This window comes from Artemia franciscana, chromosome 13, assembly GCF_032884065.1.
Source record: "Artemia franciscana chromosome 13, ASM3288406v1, whole genome shotgun sequence".
NCBI classification, from domain to species: Eukaryota; Metazoa; Arthropoda; class Branchiopoda; order Anostraca; family Artemiidae; genus Artemia; species Artemia franciscana.
Window position 1 is genome coordinate 47254325 of NC_088875.1, and position 21149 is coordinate 47275473.

The window sequence follows — 21149 nt, forward strand, 5'->3', positions numbered from 1 at the left end:
CCCAATTATTACAGTGTTGCGAATTGTTAGCTGACAATTCTTTTTCTGCCGTCCTAACAAAAACTGTTTGCTGACACTACCAGCTAACAATTGGACAGCGAAAAAAGAAAAAAAAACTTTAAAAAAGGGATAGTCGGTGTTGTCCAATGTTTTTAGATATGAATTAGCATTACCCGCAAGTATTTTGGTTCATAGAAAAAAAAAATTATAATTACTAATTTAATATTCCAACCAAAAAATTGTCCAATCACCATAACTAAATAAGATATAACTTGATAATTTATCAACCCAACAAGATATTCTTGAGGTTATAAGCAATGTTAACACACAAGAAGTGGGAGAAAAAAAATAAGATATAATTAGGTCCAGATGCCAAAATACACAGGGTACTAAATTTTGAACAGAGTGAAGAATTGTACATTTCAAACTAAGAGTAAAGATCAGTATAAATTATTTTACTAGTTAAAAACAAAATAATAACAAAAAACAACTATTTTTTTCTCAATGCATTCCCCTTAGGCTTTAATAGTGAACGTTCCTCAAGTAGTTTTGCTTCTTTCGCAGCCAATTCTTTATTTCGATTCATGATTCCTATTTCATCCATCTGTTTAGACATCTCTATGATATTCCTCTAGAAAGAAAAAACCTAATTAGCAATATTCTAAATCAATTTTGGAAAAAATCGCTAAGTAGGTTCTGGCAGAATTTTTTATTTACAATCTCATGATGCTGCGTATTAATTGTATTGACATAAATAATAAAAATCATCCAGACAAGAAAGCAGAGAAAAAAGGGCTTCGGAGTTCCCCCCCCACCGACAAATTGTATTTTTATCCTTATTATATCTTCTATTTTCCAAATAATCTTTGCTTTTTTTGGTTCTTTTTTTAAGCTCCCCCCTTAAAATGTACTCCGATCCCTCCACCCATGAAATCCGTGCATTTAGGATTTTCCTATAACATTGTTTACATAACTTACCTGATTTTCATAATTTCAGTTTCATGAATCGTCTTCCAACGATTGTTTTATTTTTATTTTATTATTATTGTTAATATGGAATTGGAACGGATTGCGAAAAGGTTCTTATGAACAGTTTTTGTAGTAAAACTGTAGCTGAGTTAGGTGAATGAAATATTAAGGATTGGATCCAGAACTCTAGTAATGCTCCAGAGAAGACCTTTTGAAGTATTTAACTCCACCCCCTTTCCTAAAAAAAGGGCACTCCACGTTGATGACCTTCAAAAATTTTTGGGTTATAAAAAATGTTTTTTTTATAGCTGCCCTACTTAGGCAGTATCGGAATCAATCTAATATTAAATCAATATTTATTCGACTGATATTAAATCAATCGACGTTAGATCAACGGGCAATAATGGGATTTACTCACTAAGAATATCTTTACAGCCTTTTCATTTAAAACTAGAATTACTTTATGACTATTAAATGCAGTCAAAAGCAATTTTAATTATTTTATTCATGTTAGAAAACAAACCAATTTTTATTTCCTAATCTAATAGTGGAAATTCACTCGATATATCTTCTCCCCTCTAAAACCACACTGTACGCAGGGGTACCAATCGTGAGACAGGGTGGGAGGATGATTACCCCTTAGAGTAAAAAAGTGTTTTTTGGTAATTTCCTCGAAAAAAACTCGCCTCTTCCTAAATATCGAAAAGTCCCTGCTTTTACACCTCTTCATTAAAAAACAAATAAAATGAAAAATACCTGCTCCCACCATACCAAACATACTCGTGAAATGGAACCCTTGAATGTTCTTCTCTTAAAACTTTCTCTGCAATATCTTATATGTTTCTGAGAAAAAGCAAACTCACTCCTATCCCCTAGCTTATAAATGAACTTAATTCATTTATAATCCATATAATATTCATTGATAACATTCTTCAGAGAAGAATGTCCTTCTCTAAAAACTTTCTCGTCAATAGCTCACAGTCCAACCAATATGGTCATACTAAGCGACTTTCTTCCTACAGAAATCAAGCTAATGTCTCTGCGAATAACCACAATCACTCCTATCCCCTAGCTTATAAATGAATTTTATTGAAATTTTCCTAGAAATACTTTGCACTTCCCCTTTCAAAAAATTATATTCCAAATCTTCAGTAATTTAATGTCTAATTTTGCAAACATTACATTAGAAAATATTTTTACACCACACTATCAGCATAATAGAAAAACACCCTCCCTTATATAGAGAATCGATTCCGTTCATCTTGAGTCTTAATGTTGCTCTGAACTTGCCTTTGACCAATTTTTTCTTTTAATTTAATTCTGTTCATGTTTAAAATGGCATTCAGGGCTATCCAAAATCCAAGGTTATATTCCAATCCCCCTTTTAACACTGAAGTTTAATTTAATATATTATAATACTTCATGAAAAAGGATTCATTGAAGCGTATTTACTATTCACAACACGATCAGTTTTCCTAAACATGAAATCATTTTCCTAAATAAAAGACCCATCAAATTTTCCTGTTTACGCTGCGGTTCAATCGTTTATAATGATACCTTGACCATTATAAACAAAAGTCCCCTTTTAAAATCGTTTCCAATATAAAAAGGAACTGTCTCCCGCAGGAGGCACAGTGTATTCTTAGTTTATATAGTTGGGGGTTCACAGCCCCCTCCCCCCTATATTCACCTGAAACACCTCTCACAGAAGGTTTGAAAATGGGAGCTGCACAGAAGGCGGAAAATAAAGTTATGAGGCTGTAAAGTCCACTGAACTCAACCCAATAGCTAGTGTTCAACTTTGCAATACGCTGTAACTGCTAGTTTTACTGGATAAACGGTCCGACATTTCCACTTGGAACAATCTCTCAAATGACGTCATGCTTGAAAGCATATCAATTAACTCCTTTAACAGGATATTCTACAGAGACGATCCTAGGGAAACAAAATTGGCCTAGGCGTTCCTATGTTTTTAGTGGCCTGATACTGTGAAGGTTTTCAGAAAAAGGATGAGGTTGGGAAGGGGGTTCAGGTCCCAAACTTCCACTTTGGGATCACCAAGTACGTGGATTTTAAATGCTTAAATTAATTTGATTTCAGAATGTTCACCTGGCGATGAAATTTTGTCTAAATAATTTTGACAAAGGTGTATCCAATGGGCATGAATGGCAATTGGATGCTTTTCACCTACTTCATCACTTAAGAAGTGAACCTAATCTTAAGTTTGCAATAAAGTGAGCCCTCTCATAACTTTCTACAATCATCCATTCTATAGGATGAGGCGACAAAAATGAAAGTAAATATGAGGGAGAGAAGCTTTTCTTAGGTCCGTTCTGTCATAGACAATGATTAGTCAACAATTAAATCAGAATATTTACAGTTAGTTCCCTGTGTTTTTCTCTTCTTTTCATCAGGTTCCTCCCTGGAGGTGTAGGTCTTCCATCAAGGTAAGTAAAATCTGGAAGATCAGTAAGTGCTCCGTTTGCATTTGGATTCTCGGATAGACCCAAACTGAAAAAAAAAGTATTTTATAAAAGAAACATAATTAATGAAAAAAAAATCCCAAACATTGTTGTTATATCCAATGGCAACAACTTAAAAGCATAGAATTAGAAGAATTTCGAAGGTGGCAAACCTTGACCTAGGATCCAATGCAGTTACTCTCGACCTTTTTACACTTGCATGGCCCTTAATGTAAAGCATCATCATCACAATATGTAAAATACCTCTTTGATATCTGACCACATCTTTTTAATATTCTTCCACGTTTTTGTCCTATTATTTAGCTAAGAAAATATAACAATAGTAGCAAAAACTTGTCAGTAGTGAATTAACAAGATTGGAGTTGCCCATGAAAAGACACTTGTGAGATGTATAAGACTAAACTAAATGTTAAATATGATAAAAATAATAGCAGATCCTGGTCTTATCTTATGCCAATTAACTTAGCATTCCAAAATTTCTCATGATTAACGTTTGGAGCCTTCTCGCTCTTGTTAAACATCACACATATTATTTGCTCTGGAAAATACTTTTCTGATGACAGTACTTTTTCTTACTTTTCATGGTTAATTGAACCAATTCTGATGGTAATGCAAAATTGAATCAAAGATCTTTCAAATTTTTTTATCTATACTACCCTTATACTGAAAATCAATTGCACTGCAAAGGCACTTAAAAACCCTGCATCTGTGTGTGTCAATGTGAGATCCCTTCAGTCTCCAAAATGACAAATATGACATAAAGGAGCCAAATGGTACTCATCTGTATTATTACTTGATTCTGGATAGAAGCTGAACAGCTGTACCTGGCACTGGAAGGTGACAGATGGTGGATATACTAAGTTACAGTCGTGGGTCACGCGACAGACAATTTCAAGCCATGAGTGATTCCGTGGATGACCAAAATAACCAGTCACTTCTAAGTCAGTTTTGAAAGTATGGTGTTACGCCATGGTGTTTTTCTTCGGTCCCTGGCGCTGGAGCGTGACAGATGGATGATTTACCAAGTTACAATCCTGGGTTACGCGGAAGATAATTTCGAGCCATCAGTGGATAGCCATGATGACGAAAATATCCAGTCACTTCTAAGTCTTCTAAGTCCCCAATGCTGGCCTTTTTTTTTTAGTTGGCGATGCCAACGACCTTAAAATGGATTCTTTTTGTGCTTCACTTAAAGTAAAGCAAATTGTTAAAACACCGACGACTCGGGGTAATACCTCTCTTGATGTTATTTTAACTAATATGTACAATTTTTACAGCCCTCCCTCAACTTTGCCCCAATTAGGTGGGAGTTATCATCTTTTCATTCTTTTGTCCCCCTACTCAAATTTTAAGCATACTTTCTCAATAGCTTATAGCACTTACCGCCCTCTTCAAAATTCTGGTCTTCTTTCTTTCGGTATGTGGCTGAGTACTGAAGACTGGTCCGACATTTATAGTTTACAAAACCTTGATGAGAAAACAGCCACGTTTCATAAAAAGCTAATTTATAAATATCAAATTTGTTTCCAAAAAAAAAAGGTTTAAAAGGGGTTCAAGTGATAAACCCTTTATTAATCAAACAATAAAAACACTAATTAGAACCAAATTGTAGCTGTTTAAAAATGGTAAACTCCATAAAGCCAATATACTAAGAAAATCAATTAAAAGAGAAATTCGTAAATTGGCACGATCCTACTACAAAAATAAAATCGAAGAATTGTTCACTAATAAGCCAAAAAACTTGTATTCCGAGGTTAAAAAGCTATGTGGCAGGAGTCTTGACCAGCTTGATTTCAACTTACCAGAGCCCCCTGATGTTACTGCAAATAGTCTAAATAAATTTCTCGCTTCCATTGCCCACAGCCTTCCAGCATTGCCAATCCAATTATCAACAGGAGCCCCATCCCCCCTTTTCCCGACTGTTTCCCCGTCTGAGATTGAAAGAAGAATTGATAAACTAAGAAAGAAAATTGTTTGTCCTTTGGATATCCCGCTTCCTCTTATTAGAGCCTTTGGTGACTTCCTGTCTAAGCCCTTGTCTGTCCCGTTTAACGAAATTACTAAGTCTGGGCAAATTCCAACAATTTGGAAACAGGGTTTCATTACCCCTTTGAAAAAGAAAAACGGAAAGCCTGGCTCTGAAGGCGTTCGACCTATTACGCTTACTCCTATTTTTTCAAAATTGTATGAAGGATTCCTTGCAGATTGGCTAAAGGAAAAAATCCTACCTCTTACTGGCCTGAAGCAATTCGGAAACCTAAAATCAACTTCTACTTCCCACTACCTCGTTTCTCTTATTGACCACATCGGGAAAATCCTCGAAAAGCCTATTTCCTGGCTAAACTTAATTTCCATTGACCTTCAGAAAGCCTTTGACCTTGTTAACCACAATATTTTAATTGAGAAACTAGAAAGCGAGTTCAATATCGATCCCTTACTGGTAAAATTGGTTGCCTCCTTTTTAACAAATAGATCGCAGGTGGCTAAATACCAGAACCATTACTCAAATCCTCTCCCTATCTACAATGGCATACCCCAAAGAACTCTCCTAGGCCCCTCCTTTTTTCAGTCATGATTAACAGCCTCGCGAAGGAAATTCCTGACCGTTGGAAATTTGTTGATGACCTAACGATTGTTGAAAGTTGCATCAGAAATTTAATAAGCGACCCTATGAGTATCCTCAATGAAATTGGAAGTGAGGCTTTGGACCTAGATATGACAGTAAACCCCTCCAAGTCCATGATAATGCCGATTTGTTTCCTCAAATCCTCGCCCTGTTTTCTTAATCCTATCCCTCTTGAAATTTATGCGTCCTCTGTTAAATTACTTGGAGTCGCAATTTCTACAAATTTAAAGTGGGATATCCACGTTAAAGATATCATCCATAAAGGTAATGCGTCTATCGCCCTCCTTAAGCTCCTAAATAAATATAGCGTCCCCCTTCTCACTCCTTAAGGTTGTACACGTCTTTTGTCCGCCCGCATCTTGAATATGCTTGTCCAGTTTGGCACCCTGGCATCTCCCGTGAAGAATCAGACAAAATTGAGTCAATCCAAAAAAGATTCTTGCGAATAATTTTCAAAGAAGACAAGGTGCCTTACTCTCTGCTCCTAAAAAAAGCTAGTTTGGAAACCCTTGAGCGAAGGAGGTCGTCGTTGTGCCTCCGTTTTTCAAAAAATGCAATAACGAACCCTCGGACGGCAAGTATTTTCCCCAAACGTCACTCACCATCCAGATTACGACAGCCTCGAGCTGTTTCTGAGCCTATCCCAGTTTTGTCCCCCATTCGCTGCGTTACTTCCAGATATGAAAATAGCCAACTAGTTTCTCCTCCCCTTTTTTTTCATGTGAGGTGCTTTAGGTCGTTGCACTAATTTGCTTGCCCCACGCTGTTTTGGTTTAGTTTCCCTTTTGATCATATGTGTTTTTCGTGTGCTTGATGCTTCGTTCTTCTTTTCGTGAGTTTTTGGGCTTTTTTTAGTGTAACTTTTAATTTGTAGATATATATGTTTATTTCTTGTTCTTTTGTGTATTATTAGATTTTTTGTCCCCTTCCCTTTTTTTCTGACTTTTATTTGTTCAAGTTTAGTATGACCGATTTTTTTTTTTTTTTTTTTTGACTCATAATTTCATTATTCATTATTATTAGTGTTTTTTGCTTTGTTTGCTTTGTTAGTCGACTCCGAAGTCCGAATTCGGCCCTTTGAGGGCTTGTGATAGTGGTCTTTTTTAAATAAATATCTTATCTTTTTTTTTATCAGCTTTTGAAAGTATGGTGTTACGCCACGGTGTTTGTTTCTTTGATACAGCGACAACCTTGCATTGAAGTGCATCTGAGACTTATGCATATCTTGACCTAGGCATGTACTAGCCTTTAGAGACAGAGGCAGCAGATGATACTGAAGAATTCATATTTCTACCCGAACTGTGTTCTTAAAGCTACATTTACATTTGCTACTTAGTTAAAAATATACATTCTGGGGATTTAATTCATGCATCTATGGTCAAAATAATTGAGGGTTTCGATTTCAATGGGTTGAATGGATTTATTAGACAATAATTCTTCAAAAGGGATTATGCAATTTATTGCTGGTTTTTCAATGCTGATCATCAGTCCCGTGAGGAAAACTGTCAAACACAGTTTCTGGAGCATTCGTTATGACTCTGGTGAAGAAATACCATGTAACAACACGCCACCAGCATAGATGTCTGAGTTTATGAATTTGATGACTCGCCTTGCCTGACTCGTTCTTCACCCTAGACTCACGAAACCTCTGAAAAATTTATTCATTTTTGCTAACATGTTCATCTAAAATACATTAATCATCAGAATAAACTAAGTCAGGGAGACTTTTACTTCCACAATTGATTCCATGTTCTCCCATTGCCTTTGCCATGCTTCTTAGAACAAAGTCCATCAAAAACATCAATACAAATGGGAATAGAACGCAACCCTACTTAACTCACGATTTAATACGGAACCAGCTACTAACCTTTTTCCTTAAATGCAGCAATGTTATTATCGTACATAGCACTAATCACATTAAAATATTTATCTGGTATACCGCACAAGGATGGGACCTTTGAGAAAGCTCTTCTATTATCTGAATCAAACGCTTGCTCATAACATAGCAAACTCAAGACTAAAGAGGTTTTATGACAGGCACTTGTCAACTATTAATCTCAGAGTGAACGCTTGCTCATAAAATAGCAAACTCAAGACTAAAGAGGTTTTCACGACAGGCACTTGTCAACTATTAATCTCAGAGTGAAAACTTGATCAGTGCATCCTCCCCTCTACCTAAAACCGCACTGTTCTTCTCTTAAAACTATCTACAGCGTCTCTAAGTCTAAAAAGTTTTATAATAATAAACAATTTACTTCCTACAGAAACCAAACTACTGCCTCTATAATTACCACATTCATTCTTATAACATTTCTTGTACAGGGGTTTAATAAAAGTATTACGAACATCACTAGACACTTCCCACTTTGCAAAAATCAGGTTCATAATCTGCAGTAGCTTACACCTAGCTTCATAACCATCATATTTAAGAAATTCATGTACCACACTATCAACATCTGGCGCCTTCTTATTCTTTAATCCTTTGAATACTGTCACTATTTCTTCTTACAAAATAAAACTTCATTCACATCCAAAGTGTCAGAGACTTTTTCAGTCTTTTCCTATAGCTACATCATGGTTTAGTACAATCTCAAAATATTATGCCTATCTCTCTTTACCTCTTTCTTTATCATTAATTTTAGATCCTGGAATAGGGAACAGTCCAGGTTGAATATTCCCTCTTAATTTATTAACATACCAGCACAATATTTTACTATTTTGGCGTTTGGCTGCATCTTCCAGATCTTTGGCGATTTTATCCATGGCCTCCACTTTACACCTCCTTAACTGATATTTTAATAATTTCTTTATATTCTTCTTATTTTCATATGATCTATCACTCAAATAATTCTTGTGCAAGCCCCTCCTCCTCTATTAAACATTAAGTATTTTCTCTAATATTCAAAGCTGCGTTCCTAACTTTCTTCCCTAAGACACAATCAGCAACTTCACAAGTTATTTTCCCAACTGTTCTTGGAATGTTTTTTTTCAGATTCTATTCCTGAAGTCTATCAGCGTCATAGCTTCCCGAAAGGTAGTTGCCCTTGCTAAATTTCAGCTTTAGATTAACCCTAGACACTAATAGATGGTGATATTTTATGATTAACATTAATAACGTTACTCCTATATACCCTAGAACCTTGCATCAATCCTACCAGTGTTCAGTTTACAGTAATATAATCAATAAGGTTATCTGTTTTACCATCATGTGAATACCATGTTAACTTATGGGCCGTTTTGTGACCAAATATTGCATTGGTTATAACTAGATTGTTATACCTACAAAATTGCAGCAGTCTGTAACCATTAATGTTTCCTTTTCCTACACAAAATTTACCTAGGATAGGATAGAATCTATCCTATTTCCACCAGCCTGGGCACTTAAATATCCTAGTAAAAATACCACATTTCTACCTGGAGCCCTGTCTATTTGATCCTGTGGCTATAAGCAAATTCATTTGAGTATCTACTATCTCTGTCAGTCGGTTTTACATGGGCATATAGTGCTATGACTTATACACTTTTAGTCATAAAATGAGCTACTAGCATTCTATTGTTAATATCTTCCCAACCTTGACAAGGTTTAGCAGCTTCCTTGTTCGTCATTAGCCCTACTCCCTGCCTATGCACCTCATCCTTTATACCCAAGTAAATAAATCCTATATCACCTAATTTCATGTTTCCTAACCCTGGGATATGAATTCATAAAACTCCTAATAAGTCTAGTTCAAAGCGTCAGAATTCGTCAGTCAAAGTGTCAATAAGATAGTCGTTTTTTAACGTTGTAGCATACTAAATTGCAATTTTCATATTCTTTAGATCATTGAAATTATTATAACTCCAGGAAAAGCAATATCCCAGAACCAGTGCAGGACGGAGACTAGCAAGTCTTCTCAATTCTACACAAAGTGCCCTTCTTTGTCCTACTATTGTTTTCCACACTTGGCGGTGCTCTTCTACCAACAAGAATCAAAATCCTGCACACACAATCTTAAGCTTGTTACCTCCAACTCATTACACATTCACGCCTACGAATAATATGCTACTATGGGGAGGACGCCCATATTAGACAAACTAGCTAGGAAGAGGCTTTTCAGCCCAAAAAAGGCCACCAAAACAGACCAAACAGAGAAGAATTATCCATTAACCAGAAACCAGTGCATATGCTATGTCCAAGCTGATTTTTGCCCCAAGGCAACCTTCTATCACTCTTGTCTTTAAATTATTACTACCAGATTTAAGAAAGCTTTTGCTAGTCATGAATAACTACAGATAATAAAACATTTAAAGTAACTAACAAAACCAAAGACTAATACGACAAGCATAAATCAACGCCTTCATATTTCAGAACTAAACCAAGGATCCTCACATTTATGATGGTAAAAATCACTACTAGGCAATGAGCCTTAAATTCTGCAGAACTTTCAGAGCATTAAACATTGTCAGGAAAATGGTTCCAGCACTTGCAAACTCCAGAAACAAATATGTTGGAACCAATTCTTCTATTCACTTCTAGGGGATGTGACTCGTAGGGGTAGTTGCAGTAGCGACAATTGTAAATACATATATTTGTTGTTCTTATTTATATGGTTATTGATTTTATTTGATTTTAGGTTATTTTAGTTTTTATCTTTGTTCTCTCAGCATTGAAAACGCCTTTTTTCATACACGTAAAATATCCCCTTCAATTTAGTTTTATCTTTTCCTTCTACTGGCTGTAGTCCTGTTGGTTTTCTTCATTATGATATTTCTCTCTCTCTCTTTGTTTTTAACTTGTAAGGGTGTTTCCTAGTAGTTCTGAAAAGTGCAAATCTGAAGTACATACTCAGGTCCATATTATCACTTTGGTCCACAATTCTGAATGTTTTTACGAAAGCAGCCTTAGTTCTAGAAAAACTAAAATTTGGAAGTGTATATGCTGCTAAGCAAATATTTACTTTTAAGTCATTATTATCTTTTGTCCTTGTAGACAAGTTTCCATTAATTCCACTTCACGTTCACTCATAGTGAATATTTGTCCAAATCTTGCACATATAGCCAAATTCTCTCAAAACTGTTTCCCAGCAATTCAAGAATCACGGAATTAAAATGGAAAAAATGCTCTTAGCTCGTTTTTTACTGTTTTAAGAAGTAGAGTTAAGAGGAAGAGTCAAACTTTAGCGTAAAGAGCGAGGCGTTGAGGAGGAAAAGCCCTTCTCATATACGGAGTAATTCCTGTTTGTTTTAAGTTTTAATGTCGCTCCTTACTTTCATTTTAAAAAAACTTGTTTTTTTTATTAAATATCTTAAAAGGGCTGGTCAAGGTGTGCATACATCTTGCAATCTTCATGCACCTTGTAATGCAATCTTCCAAGGTGTACATACAGTTAAAGCAGGTAATGGAAAAGCTGGAATGTGGAAGATTAGTAGCCTAAAACAGCCACACTACAATGTAGCAGCAGCTCTCTGTTTATTTTGGGATTAGATTAGGGCAAAACTGATATCACAGCTTCATAAATTATGTGATTGCCAGGCTGCCAATCAATATTGTTCTCCCAGAAAGTCAAATGGTGCTTTTTAGAGTTGTAGCTGATAAAGTCAAATGGTGTTTTAGTCAAATAAAGTCAAATTTTAGAGTTGTCAAATGGTGTAGCTGATAAAGTCAAATGGTGTTTTAGTCAAATAAAGTCAAATTTTAGAGTTGTCAAATGGTGTAGCTGATAAAGTCAAATGGTGTTTTAGTCAAATAAAGCCAAATTTTAGAGTTGTCAAATGGTGTAGTTGATAAAGTCAAATGGTAGAGTTGTAGCATAACAAGCAATGAGCATCAAGCATGCAGTTTGGTATGCATTATTTTTATAATACCAATAGCATTAGAGTGTACAACTCCATCGATAAAGTAACAGCAGAAAGCTATATGCAGTATACTTCAGACTTTGAATACTATACTCCACTAGCACTATTTGAGCAAATATGATACAGTGCTTGTGATAAAATGGTACATATAAAATTATGGAGAATGATATTTATAGCTAGTATTTGGCTTGCCACCAAATTAGACTACATTGTTAATAGTGATTCGGACAACTATTGGTATTTCTAACTGCAAGCTATACTAAGTTACATTTGTTACTCTTCTGCAAATTTTATATATAAAAGACTTTTTGCTCAAAGCAAAGCTGCCAAAATACAAGTTGTGCTGATAAAGTGTTAGCAGCTTCTGGAATTCTGCTAATGGCAGCTTTGGGACTTTTTGCACACCTGTTTGGGAACATCCCCTTCCCCAAAAGTCAGGCATGGAACCTACTTCAAATGAAATTGAAGATACTTTAAATACATTCTCTTTCTTGTCTCAGGATAAATGTTTATGCAATTGCCTCTTTACCTTAATTCGCACTTCGGAGTGAATTATTTGCAAGAACTGTGATGCTTCATAGTTGACAATGGCAATAGATCTGGTTACTGTGTTAAGGTCAAGCAACAAACCATCTGGACAAGAGAGTGCTGGAGGGATAAAATTTAAGTCCACTCAGTAACAGTGATCACATGGTAGGTATGCTTCAAGAACCATTCACAAGCAATCTAGAGTTGGCACTACCGCACAACAGCAACATTGGGTTGAGTGTAAGATAAGATTTAATCAAACAGTTCGTGGTAACGAACTGTAGTAAGGAGCGACCTGGCTTATAGTAAACGAAACTCTAAAAAACGGAATTTTGATGCTAAAAGATACATCAAAAGAATCGGATTTTCATGCTGATTTTAAATACACAAGTTTCATCAAATTTAGTCTTTGTTATCAAAAGTTACGAGCATGAGAAAATTTGCCTCATTTTGGAAAATAGGGGAAACACCTCCTAAAGTCATAGGATCTTAACTAAAATCACACCATCGCATTCAGCGTATCAGAGAACCCCATACCACAAATTTTAAGCTCCTATCTACAAAAATGTGGAATTTTGTATTTTTTGTCAGAAGACAGATGACGGGTGCGTGTTTATTTGTTTTTTTGTTTTCTTTTTTTCCCAGGGGTCATCGTATCGACCAAGTGGTCCTAGAATGTCGCAAGAGGGCTCATTCTAACGGAAATGAAAAGTTCTAGTGCCCTTTTTAAGTGACCAAAAAAATTGGAGGGCACCTAGGCCCCCTCTCACGCTCATTTTTTCCCCAAAGTCAATGGATCAAAATTTTGAGATAGCCATTTTGTTCCGCATAGTCGAAAACCATAATAACTATGTCTTTGGGGATGACTTACTCCCCCACAGTCCCCGGGGGAGGGGCTGCAAGTTACAAACTTTGACCAGTGTTTACATACAGTAATGGTTATTGGGAAGCATACAGACGTTTTCATTGGGATTTTTTTTGGTTTGGGGGTGGGGTTGAGGGGAGGGGTCTATGCGGGAGGATCTTTGCTTGGAGGAATATGTCATGGGGGAAGAGAAATTCAATGAAAAGGGCATAGGATTTTCTAGCATTACTATAAAAAAAACAATGAAAAAATAAACATGAAAAAGTGTTTTAAATTGAAATTAAGGAGTAGCATTAAAACTTAAAACGAACAGAGATTATTACGCATATGATGGGTTCTAAAAATACTTTAGCATAAAGAGCGAAGTCTTTAGGAGAAGATAAATACCTCGCTCTTTATGCTTAAGTATTTTTAGTAATTTAAACTATTTATTCTGCAGCCTTTCTGATTCAGGGGTTATTCTTAAAGAATTGGGACAAAACTTAAGATTTAGTGTAAAGAGCGCGGTATTAACGAGGGGAAAAACCCCCTCATACAAATAATAAAAATATGAGAATATAAAAGTTTGTTATGTAAGTTAATTCTTAAGTTACGTATATTTTTTACTAATAAAAACGTTTGTTAAAAATTAAAAGTTTTAGTTGCCTTTTTAAGTAACCGAAAAATTTGAGGGCAACAGGGCTCCTTCCCCACCCCTTATTTCTCAAAATCGTCTGATCAAAACTAAGAGAAAGCAATATAGCCAAAAAAAGAATTAATATGCAAATTTCATTTTAATAATTTATGTGCGGAGAACCAAAATCAAACATGCATTAATTCAAAAACGTTCAGAAATTAAATAAAAAAAAATAGTTTTTTTTAACTGAAAGTAAGGAGCAACATTAAACCTTAAAACAAACAGAAATTACTCCGTATACGAAATGGGTTGTCCCCTCTGCAATCCCTCGCTCTTTACGCTAAAGTTTGACTCTTTGCCACAGTTCTACTTTTTAAAACAATTAAAAACTTTAGCGTAAAGAGCGAGGAATTGCAGAGGGGACAATCCATTTCATATACGCAGTAATTTCTGTTCGTTTTAAGTTTTATTGTCGCTCCTCACTTTAAGTCAAAAAAAAAAACTATTTTTTTTATTTAATTCAACAAAGCAGCCATCACAAGCCCAAAAGGACCAAATTCGCATTTTAGTGTCAGTAGAAAATCATAAAATTGCAATCAATAAAAAGTCAAACAATAAAAACTCATAAAATTAAAACAGGGGAAACAAATTTAAACAAACATCTAGTTAGCAAGAATTACAAAGTTCACAATTGCAAAATAGACACTAAAACCATAAGATAAAAGTGGAATGAGAATGGGGGGGGTATTGATTTAAAATTCAACTATGCAAGGGATGAAGGTTCTTCAATGTCTTTCAGTGGAAATTCTTATTGGGACAAGAAGGGGGATTTCTCTTCAAACAGAACATGGGGGCGAGTTCAGAGGGATAAATGCTCACTAGGGAAAAGAGAAGTAGTACAAGGGTTATGTGCAGCATTGTGGGCAAAACGCAAGGAATTTTGTGCTCAAGGGTATTTAGATTTGCTCTTTAAAGAAGGGAAATGTAAGGCACTTTACCCTCATTGAAGATAAGTCTTCGACACCTTTTTTGAACTGCCTCTATTCTGTCCAACAATTCACTGGAGATGCCAGTATGCAACTTAGGACAAGCATATCTGAGGGTAGAACATACAAAAGAGTGTTGGGTTGGGTATGAAAAGCCACATCATCCTCCAAGCTGACTCTCTATTGTCTTCCAAGAATGTTATGCTAGTGACGGCTGGGAGGGGTTTTCCCACTGGAATCTCCATGGTTTGGACTCCTGTTTCTTGTCAAGCCTCTTTTTGAATTCCTCAGGCAAGGTTGCAAAGACTGTCTATTGACTTAGTTGGTTCCAATCATTCACCACTTGCTGGTTGAAAAATTCTAGTCAGACCTTGGTATTAATGGTGGATTTGAACAGCTTTTTGGAAAGTCCTCATGTTTGTCTTTATGCTTCTGGTCTGCTTGCTAGAGGTACCCGTAGGTGTGCATCATGCCATTACACCTCTGTCAAAAAACAAGTGTTGGGAGGTTAGCAGATTATGATCTACTGCAGTAGGGCTGACTGCATAAACCATTGATGCATTTGATGGCTCTCCTTGGAAACCTTCAACAAACTGGATGTTAGTCTTGTAGAAAGGACCAACAAGACATGTTCCAAAATCCAGGATTGACCTGGCCAGAACTTTGTATAGTTTCACAAAAACTGTTGAGGTTCAAATACTGATGGTTCTTTTCAGGAGTCCCAAACTTGCATTTGCTTTTAAAACTGCTAGGGGAGTGTGCTTGTGGAATTTTAAACTGTCATCCAACAGAACTCCTAGGTCTCTATCACTACTAGAAGTAGGAAGCAAGACTGTCAATGATGTTTTGACATTGTACATGGTGTACTGGTGATGCAGATTGACATGGCTAAAATGAAGAGTGATGCAATTTAAGATGTTGGAGGACAGATGCCACTTATCTGCCTGTGCTTGAATTTGGCTGAGATTGGCTTATAGGCTATGGTTGTCAGCAGTACCAAATAGCTTGGGGTCATTGGTGTAAAGAGTCAGTTGGTTTTTTGTTTCAGTGACCAGGTCAATGATGTAGATGAGGAATAAAGTTGGCCTGAGGACAGTTCTTTGAGGGACACTGCTAAGAACTTTGCAAGGTGTTGAATAGACCTTCTCTTTGTCTGTGATAAAGAGCCAAACCTTTTGCTTTCTGCCATCAAGAAAGTCCATTAGCCTGTCAACTAGCTCTTTGTTAATGTCCATGGCTTTAAGTTTAGAGAGCAAACAACTATGAGGGACTTTGTTGAATGTTTAGGCAATGTCTAGTAGAACTAGGTTGACAGGAAATCCTCTGTCAAGAAGCTGAGTAATTAGCTTGTAAATTTCAAGTAGTTTGGTTTTGACTTACTTCCTGGGAAGAAAACCATGTTATTTGTTGGAGATAATGCTGTTGGAAATGAGGTGCTTGAGAAGTGCATTGTTGACAATTCTCTCTAAAACCTTAGCAACAGCAGACATCAGGCTTATAGGTATGTAGTTTTCAGCTTTAGACTGGCCCCCCTTTTTGAATTTGGGTGTACAATAAGCAGTCTGTTCCATTGTGAGGGGACAACTCTGCTGTCAAGAGAAAACTGAAACAGATGGCACAAAGCAGGAAATCTTGGTGGCCGTTTCTTTGAGCAGCCTTAGATGGATTCTGTTAGGATCATCTGATTTGTTGGCATCAAGGTTTTTTAGCCTTTTCCCACCATAGGTATAGTGATAACAACCATGCTCATGGGAGATGGTACGTTGCAATTTGGAGGGGGGTGGATGCTCACTATATGGTTCTGTTGTGAAGACAGAAGCAACTTGGTTATTTAGTAAGTTTGCTAGTTTTTAGTTGTCAGTCACTTCTCTTCCATTATCAGAAGTGAGGCATTTAACACAGTGCCTAGCATATTCTGTACTGGACACATCAAAACTTGGTTACTCTTGCATTCATTGGCAAGTATAAGCTCAAAATTTTGGTACAGTTGTTTAGTTAAGTTTTGTAGTTTGTTCCAAGCCTGGACATTTTTTTTTCAGTGGTGAAGTTTCCCATTTCTTTGTCTTTTGATGCTAGGGGTCATATACCATAACAGAAAAAAAAATCAGAAAACCCTCATGCCTATATTGTTTTGTCAGGATCTTTTTGGGAATATGCCTTTTTTCAAAGAAAAAAAAATGGGGGGGGGAACATTAAAAAAAAACAAAAAAAAACACATTTCTCAAGATGTGGTGACTTTTCTTTTGTCTGCATGTTGAAATAAATTATATCTGATCTTTGGGTTAAGAGTCACTTCTAATTCAAGTCTCAATATTTTGAAATACAAAGGTGTTGTAATATCTTAACTGGATAAATAGTAATAGAATGAAAACAAAAATAGAGACAAGGATAGCAAACCTTTTCCTCCATTCTCCATCAAAGCAGGTTACTTTGCATGTTGAGAACTTTTGAGACTGTCTCCTTATTGCATTGACCCAAATCAAATTACCTGATAAAAAAAAAGAAAATAAATTTCTTTTAGAGAAGCAATTTCATTTGACAAAACCTTAGATATGAAGTTGGGTTACCTAGAATACTATAGGAAGTTGGTTACCAAGAATGCTAGAAAATCTAATGCTCTGAAAGCTTTTGACAATGGGGTTTAGCTAATGCTAAGACTTTGCTGATGTCAAAATTTAGGTACCACCAGACCCTTTCATTGCAGCTTATCAGATTGGCTAGTTCTGACTACTGTATATAAGAAACTGTTCAATCTTATATGTAGGGAGACTTTGAGAACTGTCATCTATGGTTTGCCTTTGGAGGTTGTTGAGGCAGAGAGTGTTTGAATTTTTAAGAGTGCATTAGTAAATACACCTTTTTATTTAGAAGCTTTTGTTGTGTAGTGTTGTGTTATTTAGAAGTTTTTGCTGTTTAGTTTGTCATTGCCAATTTACTTTAGAATAGTATTATAATTTTGTGTTTTTGCAACAAGCATTGATGCTTACCGCTATTTGTAATACTTGTCTGAAGTACCTTTACTTGTAGGGACTAAGTGAATGTCCAGAAATGAATGCACAACCATGCAGCATTACTTCCTCTGCAAATGGGAAGCTCAAGTTCTTTGATAGGCCTTTTAATCAATTGGCTAGTTCAGAATTTTTAACCCAAGAAAACTTGGTCCTCCATGGCAAAATTGTAGTTTGGTAATACAAAATGGCAGAAAATGCCACTTTTCCATGGCAGAATCCTTTGTTTACTTCTGCTAGGACCATCAGTTTAATATAATCAACCATAAGAACAAAAATTAAATAAATAAACATACCTCTTTGATATTTTTTGGAGAAAGAAAATGCTAAATTATATATTTTGCAGATAGAAGCTTGAAAACTCCACAATAGGATACTCTAGTATGCTGAATTGAATAGAAAACTTTACATTAAGTTCATTCCTTATTGGGAGTGTTTGCCCATTTTCTTAAAATCAGGTGAACTTTCTCAGGCTAATAGCATTTCAAACATAATTGCCTATCAAACTTACTGAACTTTATATGTCAGGAATCATCATAAAAGCCAATTTTTTTGATGTAATAATTGTTATCAGACTTCCTTTTTTTAGAGTTTTGGCTACTAATGATGTGAGTTCCTCCTTATTTATTTGTTTGAATTTTATAGCCTACCTAGATAGAATGTTCCTGAGTCCCTTCTTTTCTGTATTGCTCTTATTTGTTTTGATTTCCTTTAGCCACTCAACTATACATTTGAGGAGAATTTACTAGGGGGGGGGATACCCTGTACTAGTCCTCAGACTTTATAGGAATATCTGCTCAACTAACAAGTTTTCTCATTGTTTACTGCCTCCTATCAAGTTTGAATTTACTTTAGGCTAAATCCTTTTTATAACCTCTTTTCATCCAAATTGGGAACAGGCTAATCTACTTTTCATTTGGCCCTATATAGATGACAAAAGTCTCAAAGAAATGAAAGCTTGAAAATATACTCCTGAGGTATTATTTAAACTCTAAAGTTGGTCCTGAAATTTTAATTATCTTAACTCATCTAGACTACTCCAAGCTGTAAATTAAGTTAAATCAAATGGTGAAACAATCTACTTTCTCTCTTGTGTAACTAAAAATTTACAGTAATTTAACTTTTGAGATGCTGGTTACCTTCTGAGTACTAGGTAGGCTACCTTACCCTAGGATAGCCTACCTTATCAATTAAAATTTTAGGCAACTCTGAAGTAGTTTCCATAATTTCAGTGTTTCCTTGTGGAGAACGGCAGTAGTAAGCTGATATCCCCCTAAGCTCCAAACAGTAGAAACAATATGTAAAAAACTTGGAATAGTGATAATAATAGGCCTGTGAAAAACTTGGAATAAAGCCTTTGTCCTATCTTTTGATGTTAAATTGAGTTGGTTCTTGTCAAACTATTGAAAAAAAAATTACTGTAAAAGAACATTTCAGCCATTCGAAACTGCCAATGTATCCTAACTCTTGAAAATATTTCATGTTTGATTTTACCTTTAGAAACGAGCATGCTGAAGAATCTTAAATGAGTTTGCTTTAATTAACACTATTCCACGGTTCCAAACGAGGACTTTACTGCCTTGAGACAGTGCGAACCGAAAGTGCGATTTTCGCCTTCACCATGCGAAAAGCCTAAAATCTCGTTATCCATGCCAAGCTGTCTGGAAATCTCGAAAACTGTGCATCCTGGGATGCTCTAGATCAGTAACGTACTTTGATGTGCTGACTCAGTCACTGAAAGATTGGCTTTAGTTAAGAATTAAATAAAAAAAACAAGTTTTTTTAACTGAAAGTAAGGAGCGACATTAAAACTTAAAACGACCAGAAATTACTTCGTATATGAAAGAGGCTGCTTCCTCATTAACGCCTCGCTCTTTACGCTAAAGTTTGACTCTTTCTCTCAATTCTTCTTTTTAAAACAGTAAAAAACTTTAGCGTAAAGAGCGGGGCGTTGATGAGGAAGCAGCCTCTTTCATATACGAAGTAATTTCTGGTCGTTTTCAGTTTTAATGTCGCTCCTTACTTTCAGTTAAAAAAACTTGTTTTTTTTTATTTAATTTCTGGACGTTTTTGAATCAATGCATGTTTTGATTTTGGCTCTCCGCAGAGGAATAATTAAAACAAAATTTGCATTTTTTTTTGGCTAAATGGCTTTCTCATAATTTTGATCGAATGACTTTGAGAAAAAAAGAGCGGGGGAGGAAGCCTAGTTGCCCTCCGGTTTTTGGCTAATTAAAAAGGCAACTAGAATTTTGGTCATAAGTGTTAAGATGATCTAAGAAGCCCCGAAGTTCAGCTTCCCCATAATTCCAAAGTGAAATTACGTCATCCATATAACGACCCCAATAGACATGTTTTAGAAAATAAGAATTCAATGCCCAATTCTCAAGATTCTCGACGTAATTATTTGCTAGTAGCCCGGATAAAGGTGCCCCCATGGGTAATCCATTTTTTTGCTGATAAAAAGAATCGCGAAATTGAAAATACATAGAAAACTTATTACAAATTTTAACAAGAGTCATTAAAACTTCACAATCAATTCCTGTCGCTGAAATCTCGATCAAGTGGTAATTTTCTTCTATTTTGTTTTTTAATAATTCCTCTGAAATAATTTGGCTTGGTGCAGCTGTGAGTTATTATTAGTACTAGTTGTTACAGGGAGCAAAATACGAAAGAACTACTCATAAAACTAAGCATAAGCAATTACTAAAAATTTCTAAAATAACCCGATCCATATGAAGTGGATGGGATATTCCTTTAGGCATTTTTAAGGCCTTTTTGGACTGCAGTTTTAGAGGCAGCAATATTGTTTTCGTATTCCTTCTCCCTCGGGGTTCCCTGAACCAAAAATTTCACATAAGTTTCATTCTAGTAGGAAAAAAGTTTTTTGAGCCCACTTTGTTAGAAGAGGAGCCAATTTCAATGGGATTAACCTTCTGTGTATTTTTTGTGCGTTAGTTCCCTTTACCCAAGGATTTACGGCTGAAAATTTTAAAGTGACCAAGAAAGTGTTTTTGTTGCTCATTTTCAGCCCATAGCCATTCCTTCAAACAGCAAAATTGTTATCATCTTTTTGACCGTAAGCCTATCCTTGGAAGTTTTCCGCCTCTGGTCTCCCGAAATCAAACATGTCCTCCCGTTTTTTTATCATAAAATTAATCTGTAGGGAATTGAAAGTTCCCATAATTTACCATCCTTATCCGAGGGACTCCTGGGGCTACGTCTTCATTGGA

At 35.8% G+C, this 21149-nt stretch overlaps 1 protein-coding gene across 1 annotated transcript; it reads right to left on the minus strand.

Annotated features, from left to right (window-relative positions):
- Positions 1-440: 440 nt before the first annotated feature.
- LOC136035018 (large ribosomal subunit protein mL52-like) lies at positions 441-19505 on the minus strand. The gene is made up of 4 exons (XM_065716601.1): positions 19411-19505; positions 17306-17396; positions 3348-3480; positions 441-631 (listed from the first exon to the last, which is right to left on the minus strand). The coding sequence occupies exons 1-4, from the start codon at positions 19424-19426 to the stop codon at positions 491-493; spliced, it is 381 nt and encodes a 126-aa protein (XP_065572673.1). The 5' UTR covers positions 19427-19505; the 3' UTR covers positions 441-490.
- Positions 19506-21149: the final 1644 nt, after the last annotated feature.

Excerpts from the sequence above, each read along its gene's own strand:
- LOC136035018 (XM_065716601.1), bottom strand. Across the intron at positions 3,481-17,305 it reads GATGGAGAATGGAGGAAAAG|TTTGGGTCTATCCGAGAATC; the intron begins GTTTGCTATCCT and ends TTTTTTTTTCAG. Across the intron at positions 632-3,347 it reads AAAAACACAGGGAACTAACT|AGGAATATCATAGAGATGTC; the intron begins GTAAATATTCTG and ends TTTTCTTTCTAG.